Genomic DNA, 21,011 nt, shown 5'->3' on the forward strand with positions numbered 1-21,011 from the left:
ATGTCTCCATTATGTAGTACTTGATGGAGTGTCGCTCGGTAAGGATGATAATGGTGACTGTTTAGAACGCTCCAGACGTAGCCATTTGCCACACACAGGTCATTGCTCTCAACTCTGACGCTCTATCGATGATATGCAACAAAGTACGCAAGGACAACGTCTTCGAAATCAAAGTTGTTTCGGCCTTGTCCACGGAGCCCTTGATTGATGTTGCCCAAATTGTTTAAGTCCCTTATGACTCTGAGAACAGTTGTGTGACTAGGCCTACAGTTAGGAAAACGATTTCTAAATAAATGACTTACTGTACGGGCGTTCCGGTTACCTACACCGAAAAATAGCTCAAGAATATGGGTGAGTTGCTCCAATTTTTAATGAGACATACTTAACTTGAATTGATAATTTCGAATAATGATATTATTGCGTAGTGGTACAGCTTTAAATAATAAATGGCAACTTTTTTTTAAGAGTGAACGTAAGCAAAAAAAACATATGACTTTAGATCTACGCTTAAAAATGTCAAAAGTTATTTTTTTCGAAATTCTAACTGCCTTATTCCAACATAGAAACATGTTGGCCATTTTCGATTAAAATAAATGGATTAAAAATCAATTTCCAACTACGACCAACTTGTTTTTTTTCATGACCTCATATTTAAGTGGATATTTAGGCGGATTTTAACCAATCCAAATTTATTCTAATCTATTAGAGTCTGATCTTTCACTTTATCATTGAAACTTTTGGTCTGCAACCTACCGGTGAAATTATTTTTCTCCAAAACCTTGAAAGATGCCCCGATTTTCCTGAAAATTAAACTTTAAAGCAATTACTAGTCATCGAATATCCCATGAAAATTTCGTACTTCTACAATATATAGTTTTTGTGAAAACGCTTGTATCGATCAATTTCAAACACCCTGTATAGGTAATGAACTTGCTGTTGAGGATTTTGTGTAATAAAAGGGAATATAACCTCAGGTATTTGGTGTGGAACACCAACGTTTGCAACTCTGGCCGCTGTTGCCTTTGGCTTTAGAAATGTTTGGCGCCACTGCACAGGAAGCCATATTTTCACCCCTATGCTCGTCACTATGACCAAACTAGACAAGGCGTATTTAAGGGCGGGGTTTATTGGTTTAAACTCCACCCCTAAATGCGCCGAGGTAATGTTACCTTAGAATTGAACTTCATAAAACTAGGTAACGTACGCGGTAGAAAACGGTTTGAATCGGTTTAAAAAGATTTAGCCTGGCTCACGCAACTCCTTCGAAACGTTTCGAATCGTTATCAAGGCCGAGTGTGAACGCAGCTTATGTTTGCAAATCTAGCAGACCCGAAATATCACGTTTACGTTTTAGTCGATTCCCCACTTTTATTAAAATTAATTAGAAATTGGTTTGTTGATGTTTGATTTATTATAAATGATAAATCAATTAGGGTAGAGCCTTGGAGAAAGATTAAGTTTTTACTGAGCTTCATTTATTCTGCACATACACCGAGAGGTAAGGGGCTGGATGTAGGAGAAGCAACAGCTGTTTTTTGAAACTGTTAATTAATGGTTCGACGAAAAAACAGGTACGTGAAGCATCATAGCATGGCAATGAAATAAAATTTCAAATTCAAGTGTATAAGTATACCAAATAACAAACCAAATTTTAAATTGGAGAAGATAAAGTAACAATTTCTTAAAATTTCAATAAATGTCTTCTAATTTCAGTCCTTTAAATAACTTTTTCTGATATCTGAGTAGCAATTATGGTATTAAACGCACTCTAATCCACAGATCAAACCAATATGGACTACATAATTATTGGTCGCAGCTTAGATCCAAAGCTGGATTGAGTGATCATATAAAACGTCTAAATGTGCTTTATAGGATAAATATGATCATTCTGGGAATTGTTCAAAATAACACAAATACGGTTTGCCATGGAGATAATTGGTACAAATGTGCCTAGCATACATGTAGTTTCAGCCATTATTTTGATAAGAAAGTAAAGATATTGGCGCCCAAAGAGATCATCATTTTGAAAAGTAATGGTGAATTTAATTTAAAACGATACAAAAATTAAAATTAAGAATAGAGACTATATTAATTAATTTAGTGTCTTTTTTTGGTATGAGATGGTGTAAATAACGGGATCTTCCACTTTGAGATTCTTCCTTCGACGCAGACACGTCAGCTTCTTCGATATGGCTTCTCTGGCAGCGTCCCATTTTTGCACGGCGGTTAACACCACGCCAATTACAACAAGCGCCATTCCGACGAAAGTAGTCCACGGCGGATTACTACCGAGAAAGAATATTTCCATCAATAGCACGAGGGGGGACTCCACGTTACCCGAGATGGACAAAGGACCAGCGTCTTCGTACTTGTAAGCCACGAAGTAGATGATGGTTCCGATCGAGTGCACCACGCCCGAGAGTACAGTGACGGCGGCGTCGGTTCCGCAGGTGGGGAACGCGAATTGGTTCGTGATGACCACGGCCATCAGAAACCCCCATGACGTCACGAAAGGATACACGGTGGAACAAGTGTAGGACGAAGTTTTCGTTAGTTTTTTACTGAAGATACTGGTCCCCGAGTTCCAAAACATGGCGCCAACGGCTAGTACCACTCCCGTCAGATGCGTTTCCGTGTCGCTTTCGCTAGAAAAGATGAAGGAAGGCCTGTCGATGAGGATGACACCCGCGATGGTTAAGAAGGCGTTGAAGAGGAAGATGTTGTGGAACTTTTCACCGAGTAGACACGGTCCGGTTAAGGTCACAATCACGGGGAAACCAGCCACGATGGCGGTTGCGTCCGCGGCGGGGATCACGGAGAAAGCGATGATAATGGACATGTGGAAGGCGATGTACGTCACGGCGCACCAGAATAGATTGAGTCTTTCGCCCTTGACGCCGAACAAAGGGATACTGTCTTTCGCCAGGACGGGCATCAAGATTGAATACTGGATCACCATTCGGATGGTGCCGATGACGAATACATTGTCAGGGTTGACCACCGCCTTCGTCATAACGTAGCTGAAGGCGAAAAGAGTGTTGGACAAAACCGAACACCAGATTCCCAGTGCCGGTATCCTCTCAATCCATTTGACCACTGTTGACAGGTTCATTGTGTCTCCGGTCACTTGTTAAACATCGACTTCTTCTAATAGATATTTTAGTTGGTAGCGGTTGTGTTTTTAAAACTAAAGTAATTTAAATTTGTCTCTATTTAAATCTATTTAAAAACACGAGGGCCACGCTTAACGCTCGTGGAATTGGGTCTATTCAAAGACACTTTTTGTCACTTATCAAATCAACAGACGTCTTTCTTCGTGGATATTTTGAGAACCATCTCGTCGTTGCCAACTTCTCTGCTAAAATTACATGTCCTATTTTTCTTTTTAAAAAAGGTTCAAAAATACAAAGAGATTAACTTGTGACCTAGAAAACTAAGAACAGTCAATTAGCATAGCGTTTGCGGCAACAAATTATTCCTTTGTTTGAAATTACGAAGACTCTTTTAATTTTTAAAGATAGCGACGAAATTTAATTTGGGCTTTTTGCCAAGTATATCGTTGAGTTAAGAAAAGATAAATCGTCACTGAGATAGAGAAGTCTGGCGTTCTTACTTTGTTAGTACGCAACCATCACTTTATAAATTACTTTAAATATGTAGTACCCTTCTTCAATCAAAGAGGGAAATTCTTAACACTCTCACCTCCGTCCGTCTCGCCTTTTGGGTTGAACTATAACTTTGATTTGGGTACATTTGTTTTAACTTCATTCGTCCGAACGGTGGTACAAATGTCCGAATTCCGGAAAACAGGATCGTATGTCTGAAAACGTATTTCATTTGCCCGAAAAATGTATCACAACGTTTGTTGGTGATTTAGTCGTTCAATTTATGTTAACTTTACTGGCGAATTTCATTTGTTCGAGTAATCGTTTGTCCGTTTTTTCGAACATTAGGAATGGGGTTTTTTTTTTAAATATTGTTAATATAAGAAAATAGTAACATTAACGTGAACCTAACCTAACCTAACCTAAAATATCCACAACACAGCAATAAGAAATACTAATTTAGCGACAGAATTCGGACAAGTGATGCTACCGATTCGGACTAATGAAACATTTGTTATTTCGGCGGTTCGGACAAATTAAATTCGAACATTTGTTCCACCGTTCGGACGATTGAAATTCGAACAAATGTACCTACCCCATAACTTTTGGCTCAAAACATTATACAATTTTCTTAACTTTCTGTAGTAACTTCAACCGTATTATCAGAAGAAAATAGGGGGAAGTACGCTTCTAGTCAGCTTTGGCAAGGCGTCATTTTTCACAAAATTTTCGCGCCATAACGGTTTGGCGGGAAATCGCGGATGAATACATCGTTTAAAAAATCAATTTTTCTTAAATCGAACAATTGTAACTTATTTTCCTTTTCATTCTCTGCTAAATGAGCTAAGGTATCTTTGCTTTCGTCGTTAATCGCCGTGTTGAAATAAAACAAAAGTAGAACTACTTTTTCAGTTTGGTTTATTTTGCGCTAAAATGCGTTTTCGTGGTCACACAACGACTTCTACGGCTTAAAGCTACAGATACGTACTTCCCATATTTTCTTCTGGTATTATGCAATTTATAGATTTAGATTTACTCGAGCACTGAATTTCTCTATAGAAGTTAGAGCAGTGAATACGGACTTAGATTCAGAAACTTTTAATGATTTTAATAAATAACACAACTGTGTAATTATAAATATTTCCTTTTATTACCATGGTGAATTAATATTGTATTTACTAATGAACAAAAGATATGCTACTTCATGGTTTTATTCTTTTAAATTAAACCACGAAGTAGCAGATCGTTTGTTCATTAGTAAAAACTAGAGCTCTGCGTAACAAATAAATTAACTGACAAAATTTCGATTAATCGTAAATATTTTGGTTAACTGTTTATTTATTAAAATTAATTTATATTTTCGGATAATTGTAGGTTATGGATAAAAATAAAATAAGTGATTAATTTTTATCCAAACGCCGAACTCTAGTAAACACAATACACCTGTGTAAGTTCATTTGCAAAGGGTGCTATTAAATTTTTCACAAGTTTTCACCCCCGATGTATCGCGACTGAGAGTGGAAATAGTAGACGTGCAAGTTGTAGTTTTTTATTGTTAGTAAGCGCGTCATTAAACGATAAAACTAACTTAAAAATCTATAAAAATTCGGAAAATCTACATAGCCTTTCTTAGATAGGTAGAAATAAAATCATGGTTGATGTAACCAAAATTAAATAATATTACATACAAAATTATTATTTATTTATTTATTATTATCAAGGATCCTATATGTTAGAAGGATATAAGGCGAGGGACGAAAAATGGCAGCGCCGTCGGTGGGTCATGCGCGATAGAGAATCAGTCTTTAGATTCCATCAAGGACAAAACATGGAGGAAGTACCACCAAAATTTGTCCTTGAGGGAATAGAAACAAGACGTCCCACATTTAGAGGCTCTCTTAATATCGACGGCGCTGCCGGCGTGTTGAAAACACGGGCTGGCCGGAGGGTTACCTATCCTTCTAACATATAGGATCCTTGTTATTATGTAACCTAGACGCAAACCGAACCAACATTATAATTGGCTGACAATTATCTCTTTTGCCTTGAAAATTTAAGTTGCATCATTTCAAGGGACTAGTCACGCCACGTAATCGCTGTACCTAGACTGTACTCACGAGAGTACGCGTACTCTTTACATTCTGTACCTTTAAAAGTGTTGAGTACGCGCAATCGGTGCACAGTCTATCTGACAGTGGCACCTCGCATCAATTGTACGTGAAATAATATCCCAGTAGAGAGAAGATAATTTAAAGTAAGTACCGTATTCTTTGATGATTTCGAGTTACGAAGGTACACGTTTCATTAACAGTGTAATTAGTTCATCATAATAGGAATATTTAGCTTTCATCACTCAAAAGTATGCCCTATTGGTATTTTATTTCATGAAACATTGTTCATTACGTATTAAATTTAGACAGTAAAGTTGAATAAAATATTACATATTGACAGATAAATTGATTAAAATATTATATTTCGACCGTAAAATTGATTAAAATATTAAATTTCTACAGATAAATTAATTAAAGTATTATATTGTTATATTTCGACCGTAAAATTGATTAAAATATTATATTTCTACAGTAAAATTGATTAAAATATTATATTTCTACAGTAAAATTGATTAAAATATTATATTTCTACAGTAAAATTGATTAAAGTATTATATTGTTATATTTAGAGAGTAAAATTGAATAAAATATTAGTAGATAGTAAAATTGAATAAAATATTATAAGTAGACAATTAAATTGATTGCAATATTATATTTCTACAGTAAAATTGATTGCAATATTATATTTCTACAGTAAAATTGATTGCAATATTATATTTCTACGTAAAAATTGATTAAAATATTATATTTCAACAGTAAAATTTATGAAAATTTTATATTTCGGCAGTAAAATTTATTAGAAGTAGATAGTTATATTGATTAAAATATTATATTTCTACAGTACAATTTATTAAAATATTATATTTCTACAGTACAATTTATTAAAATATTATATTTCTACAGTACAATTTATTAAAATATTATATTTCTACAGTACAATTTATTAAAATATTATATTTCTACAGTACAATTTATTAAAATATTATATTTATACAGTACAATTTATTAAAATATTATATTTCTACAGTACAATTTATTAAAATATTATATTTCTACAGTCCAATTTATTAAAATATTATATTTTGATAGTAAAATTGAATAAAATATTATAAGTAGATAATTAAATTGATTAAAATATTATAAGTAGATAATTAAATTGATTAAAATATTATATTTCTACAGTAAAATTGATTAAAGTATTATATTTCAACAGTAAAATTGACTAAAATATTATATTTGGACAGTTAAATTGCTTAAAATATTATAAGTAGATAATTCAATTGATTAAAATATTATATTTCAACAGTAAAATTTACTAAAATATTATATTTGGACAGTTAAATTGCTTAAAATATTACATTTCGGGAGTAAAATTTATTAAAATATTATATTTCGGGAGTAAAATTTATTAAAATATTATATTTGGACAGTTAAATTGCTTAAAACATTATATTTCGGCAGTAAAATTTATTAAAACATTATATTTCGGCAGTAAAATTTATTAAAATATTATAAGTAGATAACTCAATTGATTAAAATATTATATTTCAACAGTAAAATTTACTAAAATATTATATTTGGACAGTTAAATTGCTTAAAATATATTTCGGCAGTAAAATTTATTAAAATATTATAAGTAGATAATTCAATTGATTAAAACATTATATTTCTACAGTACAATTTATTAAAATATTATATTTTGATAGTAAAATTGAATAAAATATTATAAGTAGATAATTAAATTGATGAAAATATTATATTTCTACAGTAAAATTGATTAAAGTATTATATTTCAACAGTAAAATTGACTAAAATATTATAAGTAGATAATTCAATTGATTAAAATATTATATTTCAACAGTAAAATTTACTAAAATATTATATTTGGACAGTTAAATTTATTAAAATATTATATTTGGACAGTTAAATTTATTAAAATATTATATTTGGACAGTTAAATTACTAAAATATATTTCGGCAGTAAAATTTATTAAAATATTATAAGTAGATAATTCAATTGTTACACCGTGAACGGCGATGTAGTTCCCCGTACAGACGCCTTTAAAGACCTGGGTATCACGCTTGATTCTGGTCTATATTTTTTAAGAACAGGTCAACAACGTTGTTGGTCGCTCACGTCGCACGCTCTTTGGTGTCCTGAAGTTAGCGAGAGTTTTAAAGTCAATAAATTGTTTTAAGACTCTATATTACAGCTTGGTGCGTTCCAAACTAACTTATGACATATTGTCTTGGGGCGGTTGCGCTGACTACCTCTTCGCTTCCATCGAGGGAGTGCAGAGGAAGTTCAAAGAGCTTGCCCACACTTTTTTCCTACAAAAGGAGCCATACGACTATGACCATCTTCTGGGCTGCCTTGGTATGGAACCCCTTCGAAACTTTGTCCGTAAACGTGAAATATTATTTTTATGGCGTTTATTACAATCCTCTAACCTCCCGGCACTTGTGCCTCTACTAAACTTTCACGTTCCTAGCCATAACACCCGGCAACAAATGACTTTTAATATACCGAAAGTGTTAACGCCGTTGTTTCGAATGCAACAAACATATAATTCAAATGTCAATATTCTAGATATATTCTCATGTACATACTCTGCTATTATGAATCTTTCATAACTTCATTTTGTAAAACTTCCATGAACTTTATTTTTATAACAAATAGTAACCGATCTTTTAGGTCCCTGATGTAAACCTCTTTTTTGTAGTGTACTGCCTTGTAGGTGCTAACCGCACTGTTGTTGTGCACTCTAAATAAAGCTTTCATTTCATTTCAATTGATTAAAACATTATATTTCTACAGTACAATTTATTAAAATATTATATTTTGATAGTGAAATTGAATAAAATATTATCAGAAATACATGTATTTCTGATATTATAAGTAGATAATTAAATTGATTAAAATATTATATTTCTACAGTAAAATTGATTAAAATATTATATTTGGACAGTTAAATTGCTTAAAAATTTAAAATATTATATTTCGGCAGTAAAATTTATTAAAATATTATAAGTAGATAACTCAATTGATTAAAATATTATATTTCAACAGTAAAATTGATTAAAATATTATATTTCGGCAGTAAAATTTATTAAAATATTATAAGTAGATAACTCAATTGATTAAAATATTATATTTCAACAGTAAAATTGATTAAAATATTATATTTGGACAGTTAAATTGCTTAAAAATTTAAAATATTATATTTCGGCAGTAAAATTTATTAAAATATTATAAGTAGATAATTCAATTGATTAAAATATTATATTTCTACAGTAAAATTGATTGCAATATTATATTTCGACAGTAAAATTGACAAAAATATTATATTTAGACAGTAAAATTGATTAAAATATTATATTTAGACAGTTAAATTGATGAAAAAACCCTAAGCCTTAAAATTTATTATAAGTAGATAGTTAAATTGATGAAAATATTATATTTCGACAGTAAAATTGATGAAACTATTATATTTCGACAGTAAAATTGATGAAACTATTGTATTTCGACAGTAAAATTGTTTAAAATACTATATTTCAACAGTAAAATTCATTATAAGTAGATAGTAAAATTAATTAAAATATTATATTTCTACAGTACCAATTTATTAAAATATTATATTTCGACAGTTAAATTGACTAAAATATTATATTTCGAAAGTTAAATTGACAAAAATACGAGGGACAGGTCACTTTAATCTTTTGAGGGGTGGGTCGTTAGATAAATTATCGATTCGACCGATTATATTAATTAAATCTAATTAAAATGATTAAATCGAATTAAAATGATTAAATCTAATTAAAATGATTAAATCTAATTAAAATGATTAAATCTAATTAAAATGATTAAATCTAATTAAAATGATTAAATCTAATTAAAATTATTAAATCTAATTGAAATGATTAAATATAATTAAAATGATTAAATCTAATTAAAATGATTAAATCTAATTAAAATGATTAAATCTAATTAAAATGATTAAATCTAATTAAAATGATTAAATCTAATTAAAATGATTAAATATAATTAAAATGATTAAATCTAATTAAAAAGATTAAATCTAATTAAAAAGATTAAATCCTTATTAGAATGATTAAATCCTGATTAGAATGATTAAATCCTGATTAAAAAGATTAGATCATGATTAGAATGATTAAATCTCGTTTAAACCGTGATTAGATTTTCTAATCTTGATTAGATTTTTTAATCTTGATTAGATTTTTAATCTTGATTACCCTGATTTAATCACGATTACCCTGATTTAATCATTTTACTATGATTAAGACGCACCCAAAGTGACCTGCCCCTCGCAAAAATATTATATTTTGACAGTAAAATTGCTTAAAATACTATAAGTAGATAGTTAAATTGATTCAAATATTTTGTTTGGAAAGTGAAAATAAAACATTAAGAACCTTTATAAACTATTCCACGTTAAACTAGTAGCTAATTAAAAATCGTGAGATCGAATATATTGATTTAGATCTAATCGATGACTTATTGTCTTTGCATTATGGTGGTTTTCAATTACCTTCTATAAAGCAATCGAATTTTATCAGATTTATAAATTACATATTTTATAATATTAAAAATATTTTTTGTGAAATTTCTATGGAAATTTATAACTATTTAAAACTTAATTCCAAAAAATAAATCTACGCGATTTGAAAATTTGAATGAAGAGTTTTAGATTAGGAAAACTTACCCAACTTAACCCAACTGAGGAAAGGAACGTTGAAAATTAATTAAGCGTGGTATCCAAGGTGCAATATGTCATATTAATTCGAAATCGAAGAAGTTACAATAACGCAAAATACCGTCAGCTTATCGGTCTTTACTCAGCATTTCTCAAGTCAAACGGACTTCGAGCTAAACGTTACAAGCCAACGAAAAACTCTTAAAAGTACAGTTAACGTCGACCTAGAATTTCGCGTTCCCAACTCCCTTATTGTATAAATACATACCTAAAATAATTGACGAAGTATCCAGGGTAGATTTGGAATATAAATAACCACTTTTAACCAATCTAGCCAATAATGAATCTTCCAATTTAGCACGCTTTCGCAACTAATTAAATTTCAAAAACCAAGGGCAAAAATTCAAAATGTACTGTCCTAGATACTTGTCTATAAACGAGACGATAACGGATCGGTAGATATTAAATAACCGAAGATCAAATTACTTTTGAGATTGCCAATACTCATCAACAACTACAAAAATAATCGCGTCGCTTTGAATCTAAAAGCAGTCGATTGCAAAGACGTTCTAGGTACATCGAATACGGTGATCGTTATAACTTTAACGTACTCTTCGGAAACGAATTCAAGTTCAAATGAGCCAATAGGGATGGCCAAATAATCTTCAGAATTGTCTCGTATTGTGTAATTTCTAGGTATTCTTGTGTAAAATTAACGAGGAGAGCCTTGAATTTTCTTTACTACGCTAAATCCTGTTTGAATCGTGAGGAAGCTATTGAAATATTGAAGTAATTTGTATGCCTACTTCAAATGAAGAAGATGAACTGCGGGGATTTTTCGTTGACGTTCGGGAAACCGTTCAACCCTTCCTAGGAGCGCCTTTGGCGAGTCATTAGCGAGTTTCAGCACGACGTTCCTAACGGCGACTTGTTGACTATCGCCACATTGCGCAGACGTTAACTTCAGATAACTTGGCAAAGGAATCGAAGCATTCTGAATTTTCCGTTAATGCTTCTATAGGGTTTAATCTCATCTAAGACCATTAATTATGTAACTACTATTTAAATCATACGGTAAATTTATTTTCAATGCCATCGCTTCGTTTTTGTTATATATTTTTTAATGGTTATTACCTTATAACCTTGTTATTTTCCCCACATAAGAAAAATGAATTTATACAGAAATTCTAAATTAATAGTTTCAATTGTCTATAATTCGAATATTTTGTTACGATTACAAATTTAACAAAAAATGGTTAAATCCTCCTGTATTCAACTTATTTAACCCACTAATTTTTTTAACATTATATAATTTTATTTTTTGGATTTCCGTACTAATTTGGCTCCCTCTTTAATCTCATAAGCGCAGATAAAATTATAAAATTAAAAGCTAAATTAAGTTAATGTTCTTCTAACTTAAAAATCCACTAACTTCTCGCTTGTAATTTGCATAAAATAATTTATTATTTTTTAAGGAAATTTATAATCTTAACAAAATCTTCTTAACAAAATCAAAACTAGGTTTTTGTATCATATCGCAAGGTGAACGCAACCCGTCAAAAGTCGCGGATTTTCTTGCGTACATTTTCATTGGTTAGACGCTTTAGCGCCTACTGCCGTCGGAAGGGGAAAGTTCGGAAATTGTCTTCCCCCTTTTCGTAAAACGTTCAGTGTAAAGGCTCGTCCAATGAAATTTGTACATAACACTGCATTAGCGTGTTTAAAGGCTAGCTGCGTTCTCGTTGTGTTTGTTACTCCTAGCTGGCAGTCGCTGCGCTGATAGAGATGCCAAACTCTCTATTCGCCCAGCAATCCTTGTTTTTTAACATTTTCGACGATCTCAGCACCACCTGTACGCGGGAGGGAATCTATTTTGGCACGTGGCTCTTTTTATTTTGGTTGTTTACATTACGTTTTTAAGGGCAAAACGCCAACAAAGAGAAAGCCAAGTTGAAACTGAAATTTAACTGTAGTATAATTTTTTTACTTTTCAATGTTTCTCGATAATTATAAGAAAATATTGTAGTTATTTCTTCCGAATTATGTTTGCTATTTTTGCGTCTGAATTACTCTGTTCAAAACGGCCACTACATCCCGAGCGCAACGCGTCGCTGATGCTAGGATTTTTCATAGAAAATATAAGAGCAGAATAGTTTAACCACGGTTTTAAATTGTATCTCGTGGTACTAAATTTATATTTCAATTGCCGATGCTTAAGTCCTAACATTACTGGAAGCTAGGAGCAACAAACACAGCACAAGGAAAACGCAACCCGTTAAAAGTCGTGCATTTTCTTGTGTACAGTATTCATTAGTTAGACGCTTTCGCGCTTGCTGCCGTCCGAAGGGGAAAATTCGGAAATTGTCTTTCCCCTTTCAGTAAAACGTTCAGCATAAAGGCTCGTCCAATGAAATTTGTACACAACACTGCGTTAGCGTGTTTAAAAGCTAACTGCATTCTCCTTGTGTTTGTTGCTCCTAGCTGGAAGTATAATAGGCCTAAATAACCCTGAGACGAAAAATAGTCTGAGTAATCTTTAATCTTCTATATTTTCTATGGATTTTTATTGTCGCGATTTGGCGGAGTTTCACGTCTCTAAAAGCGCAGCGAGTCCAAGGGTGTCTACTATTTACAAAACTATGAGATGCGTTCGTGGACAATGGTTTATCTGTGTTATTGTATTATCGATACAATTCCAAAGATGAAATAGTAAGCCTAAAATTCAGACTAGTTGCACTTTGGTCCAAACGTCGTATTGTGTCGTCATATACCCAGTTTCACACTAAATATAAACAAGCTAAATTAAGTGCTGCCGAAAAAGTTAGAAAAGATAGGCCTTTAATATAAAATCGTTGATCTAAACCTAATATTTTCGAAGTTAAGTTTGCACACGCGTCATCATCAGAAATTTGGGGCCGCCCAATACTTCAAATTTCGTTGGCCCCGACTGCAACTCGGGTAGGCAGCACCCCAACTCTGCTGGCACCACTACTGCTTCAGTTGTTAGGTTTATAAATCTTTTTTTCGATAATTCACTGTAGTCCGCCATTTTGTTTTAAACCTGGTAGCCCTGATAACTTATCGACCATAATGTCGTTCCACGATAGAATATCCCTTTGTAATTTTCGTCCGTCCATCCGTTAACACGAGGTACATTTGAAATAATTTATGTTGTATGGTTGGTGTCTAAGGCCTGGGGCCGACACCACCTTGTGAATTTGGTAAACAAAAAAAACAATATTTTGTATGAGATTCCCAACTAAATCCAAGCTCTCAACATGGATAACTACATAGAAATAAGCAATGAGGTAGAATAAATAGAGATCCAAACAAATCTGGGATTCGCGTAACACGTTTTATTTGAGTAGGAGAATTAGGCTTAAAGGGAATATAACCTGCAAAGCAATCTTTACGGAAGACCCCTTCAATTTTTCAAATGTCCCTGTACAGTGGCGCCAAACATTTTTAAAGCCAAAGGCAAGAGCGGCCAGAGCTGCAAGCGTTGGTGTTCCACACCAAATACCTGAGGTTATATTCCCTTTAAGTTTCAACTCTATCGAATCGTGTTGACGCCATCTGTTCTTAGCCGTAGGAAAGATAACTGTCGTCTGCTTTATTGATCTTGGCGGAAATTTTGAACGCAATACTTGTTTTGATAGTTCTAAGATATGTACAATTTTAAAATTTGGTAGACCTTAAATATTTTGGTTTTAAAATTAAAATAACTTTTGCAATGGGTAGAAAATGTTCTGTCAAAAGTTTTGTAAATACTGGGAGAAATAAAAAAGTTTCTTGTCATAAGTAAGAAACTGAAAAATTGATAAGATCATAGATGTTTCTGTTATTAAATGTTCTGTTTTGAAGATTTCCTATTAATCGGTCGGATTTGTTAAAAGAATGGCTTGAAGCTATCGGTAATTTTAACTGGACTCCTGATCCAAATGACGTGATTTGTGGTGACCATTTTTTGGAATCGGATTATCGTTAAATTAAGATTACTATATACAACCGCGGTTCCAACTTTGCTTTTACCAGAGCAACACATAAAAAGAGGAATTGTATTTAACAAATTGACTAAATAAAATTAAAATAAGCTATTTAAATTTTAATTTAACAAATAATTTTAGAAAACCTACAGTCACATTGACTTAAATGAACAATCTACCTCTTTCCTTGGTTGTGAAAAACATAGGCAAACAATTCAGACTTAAAAAGAAAACCAACAACAGATCGAATTTATGGAAATTGAAACTGATCAAGTACAATACACAGCTGGTGCATTAGAAGATACAGATATATGTATAGAGCTTGCAAATTATGAAATTGAAAATCTAAGTTATATAATATGAAAAAAAAATTAGCGTAGTATTAAAATATTTTAAAATTAGGAAAAACAAAATGAGGTGACTGAAGAGACAGAAATTTATGAAGAAAAATATGCTAGAAAGCAAATTCCTTTAACCGAATTAGATCATGTTTTTTTAATGAACAGTAACTTTTTTTTAAGAATGCATTTCAATTTAGAATTATTTTCAGAATTACAGTTTGTCCTACAAAAAAGGTGTTAAACTATTTTAAACTTTGGCAATGTCATTTTTTTGGTAAAGAATACAATGCGAAGGGTGGTTTACAAAAGCATTCTTTCTTCAATACATTATGAATTTCACAGACTAGATTTTTCCAATCTGAAAGTAACCTATGGCTATTTTTGCAGTCCCTAACAATACAATTTGAACCAGTCATGAATGATGTACCTTAAAAAAGATACAGCATATATTAAGCCTTGGAAAGATTTAAGTTGAGTTACTTTATATACTTACCAAAACTCTCATTCAGTTGATTATTATTTTTATTTAACTTTACAATTTGTAGTAATAAACGGTAATTTCCTCATTAGAAATTTAAAGATATAAACTAAACAGTTTACTTAACTTGATTATCGTTAAAAAAAACAAGCGTGAACGGTTACGTCATGGAGGAAGCACGTGACTGATACTGCGTTCAGTCAATACACGGCCAACTTTGATTTCTCGCGCATCTCTCGCGCTACAGCGGCCATCTCATTCGTTGACGTTTCTGTGTTAACCTATGAGCAAAAGATGTGTATGACGTCAGCGCCCCTAGCGGATTGTTATTTTTAGTATAGTTTTTACATTGGGGACAATATAACCACCGAGCGTGGCGCTGAACTCCTACACATTATAGTACAGTTTATAGGGGGAAAATCCTTGCTCGCGGAATTTCGACGAATGTGTTGGCCGTAGTAGCGCGAACAGCGCGTGATCAAAGTTGGCCGTGGTCAATAGGAGCGGACAATGTATTTGTGCTAGGCCTCGGTATTGCGCAATGATTTTTAAATTCCAAACATTAAAACCGAGGCCTAGCACAAATACAGGTCCCAAAGTCGGGGAATTCATTTCCTCGCCTTAAAATTTTCGTCGATTTTAAAAGTAGATTACAAGCGAAATAATTAAGGGAAAATTATGAAAGTAGTCTTAAATAAAACCTGGAAACTTACTAAAAATCATATGAAAAATTCAAAGTTGAGTACAAACACTAAAATTATTAAAATGTATCCGAATTACAACACAGTTAGGAAAACAAATTTCCGTAGGAAAAGCATTAGGGAGAAAAAACAATTTTCACGAAAATTCGTCCGCTTAGACTCAGTTCGTGTCTCCGCCGTTCGGCAGAGCCACTTGATTTTTCAACCCCTCCTCTTCTATGGAGATGTCCGCTCCTATAATATTGACTGAACGCAGTATCAGTCACGTGCTTCCTCCATGGTTACGGATTGAAATATTTTCCCTAAAATTACCTCGCTCGCGATTTTATCACTTAGTTTTTTCACTTCCAAGGCCAATCACAAAAATATGGACCAAAAAACTTGGCAGTGAAAATCCATAAAAGATGGTAGCTCTCATGAGGTGTAAAAATGGCCGCAGGAAAACGATTTATAGATTGAAACAAACCATCATTCGAAACCGCTCTTATTTTCAAGGATAAGGACAGGTGCTGTTCAATAGTTTGATTTCCAATATTTAAGGGGCAAAGACGACTTTAAAGGGGTAATATTCACCCGAGGTAACATGGTGAAGGCGTTATTTTTTAGTAGATGGCGCTCTGATAGCAGCATGACGTCATAATTTTTATTTTCAACGATTGGTTGACAGTTTTCAGTTTTTGGTGGAGAACGGTTTTGTCGAGATTTAAAACACTAAAAACTCTTCCCTGATTGGATAGTTTAAAATCGTATTATAGTGCCATCTATGGCGGAGAGTGTTAACTTCTGTTAAAATTAATTGTTAATTTAAATTACAAAAATTATATATTTTTAATAAGAATTTAGAGTACTATAATTTAGTAATTAATTAATAACTTTTTAAAAAAGTTTATTTTTCATAAACTTTATAGTGTCGCCATCTATCTCAAACATTATTAAATAGGAAGGTACCTCGGGTGGATTTCGCCCCTTTTTGCATATTTCCCTGTAGACAATATGTGAATGCGTCTATTGGAACAAACATAATTAGGACCTCGTACCCTAGATTCGAAATCACTGCCCTACCCGTAGTCAATAGAGTTCAACCACTTCCTTCATAGTTACCATGGTAACCAACTATAAATAGCGCATTAAAGCGACATATGGAGTCCAATTTTTCAGGGGACACGTGCCGGAAGTGGGTAATCGTTTCGTTACAAAGCTGTCAATCGGAAAACTCCCTGATTTCGAATCTAGGTTACGGAGTTATACATTATCTTTGATTGGACATATCCCTGCTAAAACCACGAAGGTGCCATTAGTTAAACTTATGATAAGCTTATGGTATTAGCCTAGCTGATTATTATTGTTAGTAACAGAATTCCGAAAGTCACTTCACGATAATCCAAAGTTTTCATTTAATGAAGATAAAGAGGGATCCTTTGACGCGTAAAAGCAAACAATGAATACACAAACTAGCACACTTAAAATATTTTACCAAAATGCCAGAGGGCTATGCACTAAAGCTCGCGAATTTTAAAATAATATTATCGATACCGAGCTCGATGTGTATTGTATTACGGAGACTTGGTTCCAGTGACGGCGATCCCGTGGGGGCTCTGGGGCTCGAACCCCCACAGGGAAATCCAAACGAGGGCAGAGCCCCCACAGAAATTAAATTGAGGAAAAATAGCAATCAGGGTAAAATTTATAATATCACTGCCTTTATTTGGGTCCGAATTCAGTCTTTTGACAGAAGTTATTTTGAGATTGCAGATGCGAGTAGCATTAAGATGATATAACCGTAAAATTGATTTCGATAGATTCGTCCAAACAGAAAATCGCCCCGTCGTGTACCCTATTTTACCTCAATACCTTCGTTAAGTATGTGGCCAAGAAGGGCTTAATTATCTAGCCATGTACACAGATATTTTTCTAAAGATATCGACTTAACTTTTATTATCAATGTAATCCATGCCGGATGAGATATTATAAAGAACACTTTTAAAAATATATAGAAATTTAGAGCTGTACATTATCTTGCTTCAGTTTTAAGTATATACATTTTTGGTTGAAAAAATAATGGCCCGGGCCCCCACAGAAATATTTTCCGATCGCCGCCGCTGCTTGGTTCAATGAAACTCATAGATCCTCAAATTATTTCCCGATAAATTTGGGAAATAAAGTAAATTTGGATAAATAATTTAAAATAATTTTTAGACAAACCTAATTTTTCGAGTTACCTGGTTTTGGAAGTAAGGTAGTGAAACGTGAACGAGTTAGATGGCGTCTGTATTAATTGGCACGAAATTCCAATATCACAATAGTGCGTAAGCGGGTTTTGGTGTCCCGCGAATTGACCAGAAATTTATCTTAAAGGCCTAGGTTTGCTTCTGCCTGTCCCCCTTAAATTAACTTGCCTGAAAAGCAAATACCCTGGTGGTAGGCCAACCGCTTAACATGTTGGCCCACCACCAGGGTATTTGCTTCTCAGGCAAGTTAATTTAAAGGGGACAGGCAGAAGCAAACATAGGCCTTTAAAATTAAAATTTCTTAATGCAACCAAAAATGTAGTTCAGAAATGATCAGTACTACCTTAAAATATAATATTCAATCAAGTCGCTCTTAATTTAAAAAAGTATGTTCATTTTAAGACGAAAATCAACAAAAATCACTCAAATGCCCCACCTCCGGGCCCCCAATCTCACAAATGTTAACAATGTCGACGATGTGTCATGGTACCTCAAACGTACCACGAGAAATCGAGCAAACACTGACATCGGCGAACACCAGACGTGAAATTAAATACACACAAATCCCCTAGGATCCTTCCACCAACAATTATGATTTTTATTTTTTTTAAGTTACGGCGGACTGAAGCTCCTTCTCCCACGATTCTATCACTATAAAAAAAGTTCAACATTTAGACGTAATGCAATTGCTTGGTTTTTCCATGTAAATTACTTAAATTGTTTTATTTGTGTGTCCATTCTTCTTTATGATCCCCTGTAGCACAAAAAGTCGGTTTAGGGTCGGGCTTTGGTCGAAAAGTCGCTTTTGGGTCCTGGTCCAAATACCGACTGTAAAAGTCTTAAACATTTTTGAGATAATTACGCGTAAGTACGTTTTTGGTCGCTATTAAAGTCGGTATGGTGACCTAACATTTTGGACCACTTGCCGACTCTAAAAGTCTTAAACATTTGTTTAGATAATTACGCGTAAGTACGTTTTTGGTCGCTATTAAAGTCGGTATATTGACCTAAAATTTTGGACCACTTGCCGACTCTAAAAGTCTTAAACATTTTTGAGATAATTACGCGTAAGTACGTTTTTGGTCGCTTTTAAAGTCGGTATGGTGACCTAACATTTTGGACCACTTATCGAGTCAATAAGTCTTATCATTGGAACTATTTAGCATCCGAACGCCGACCTTAAATAGCTGTCGTGACTTGTAAAAGACATGACACATTTATAGCCCGACCAACAGCCGACTTATATCCGACATTTTATTGGCCAATTAATTGTGCAAAACTGTAAAACTTTGAGATTTAATCAAACAAATTGAAATATTTTTTAAATAACTTCTTTTCTGTACTCATATATTCAATCTGCAAATGATTGCTTTTTTAAATACCTCTCAACTCGAGTAGGTTACATTCATATAATCATATGTAACATAATTACTCATAAGTATGCCACTAGCTCTATTTCTTCACTAAGGGTTTGTTTCACAGATATTGCGTCATCTGTACCTTACGTAATATTTGACGTCATATTTGATGTCATATTTGACGTCATCGAACCTCAAATGCCGATTATGCTCGTCGAACAATTAGCTCTACGTCTGATAAACCGACGGCCATTTTTTTTGTAAACAAACCGGTTTGAACAACCAAGGCTTAGGAGCTAAAATGAACTACAATTATAGTGTTAAGTTCTGTTAATGTAATTAATTTGCAAATTAATAAAGTTCTCGGAGACTTACGTTCTAAAATAAATTTGCATTGACAAATAAAAGAAGCAGGTTTATTGGAAAAAATAGTTGAAATTCAGGTTGAGCTTTTCTGGCGCAATTATAAGGTTGGAGACTTTGCAGATTCTTTTGAGCCTAGGCCTAACTCTTCTAAGCTTGATAAGGGTTTTAGTTGTTATTGGTCATGTTCCCCAACCTTTTATTTTTCTAAATTACTCATTATTTAACTTCATCCGCACAAACCGAGCGAGTTTATAAATTTCAATAAAGCACATTGGGCTGACTAAAATTCCGACGCAAAAAATTCCTTCTAAATTTAGAGGTTTTCCATTGGCTTAAATACATATTTTACTAGCCAATAGTGTGACTCCCAAAATAACTAGGATGAATAAAAAGGTTAAAATCTAACGTAGTCCACCTTTTTACTGGTCCGTGGTGAAACAAACCGTTAGTGAAGATTTTTGAATGGAATAAAGGTACAGTGGCATACTTATGAGTAATTATGTTACATATGATATAATTAAATATGTTAGGTGAGATATTATTAATGAAGATTTATTCTAAACCCCAGGAAAATACAGAACTACGTACCATAGATTCGAGAGCTTTCCGATTGACGGTTATGTAGGGAAGTGATTACCCACTTCCGGCCTCCATCAATTATTCATTGTTTCACTCCCGTTCATGGGACTGCATGTATATATAGCTATATTTACGACTTTACGTGGTAATTTTTCAGTCAGATAAAATATCAAAAAGGAAGTTGGCCCGACGCCGTTAGGCAGTTGGTCCAGTGCCTTTTGGTAGTCGGTTTAGGGTCAATCAGACAAGGTCGGCCGACCATCGGTCTATCCAATTTCGACTAAAATATTAATATTTGAGAGTCGTACAATATTGGTCGGCCGCTCCCGATGCGACTAGGACATTTCGACCAGTAAAAGGAGGGTCGGCCAACGGTCGACCGACCATGCGTCTCGACACTTTTTGTCGACGTCGGCCCGACCCTGAATTGCTACAGGGGATGTACGTTTTTTACTTTCATTTATTCTATATTAATTTATTATTACAGTCCCCATGTGTTTTAATAAGCCTGACACTTTCAAAGACTAACAGATTTGCCAGTCC

The 21,011-nt window shown here is 33.2% G+C and overlaps 1 protein-coding gene across 1 annotated transcript; it reads right to left on the reverse strand.

Annotated features, from left to right (window-relative positions):
- Positions 1 to 2,008: 2,008 nt before the first annotated feature.
- Positions 2,009 to 10,485, reverse strand: LOC149945378 (solute carrier family 35 member G1-like). Its single transcript, XM_090175741.1, has 2 exons — positions 10,441 to 10,485; positions 2,009 to 3,381 (listed from the first exon to the last, which is right to left on the reverse strand). The coding sequence occupies exon 2, from the start codon at positions 3,110 to 3,112 to the stop codon at positions 2,093 to 2,095; it is 1,020 nt and encodes a 339-aa protein (XP_090031867.1). The 5' UTR covers positions 3,113 to 3,381; positions 10,441 to 10,485; the 3' UTR covers positions 2,009 to 2,092.
- Between the last annotated feature and the right edge of the window lie 10,526 nt (positions 10,486 to 21,011).

Source organism: Leiobunum rupestre, chromosome 5 (genome assembly GCF_980474605.1).
Source record: "Leiobunum rupestre chromosome 5, qqLeiRupe1.1.hap1, whole genome shotgun sequence".
NCBI lineage: Eukaryota > Metazoa > Arthropoda > Arachnida > Opiliones > Sclerosomatidae > Leiobunum > Leiobunum rupestre.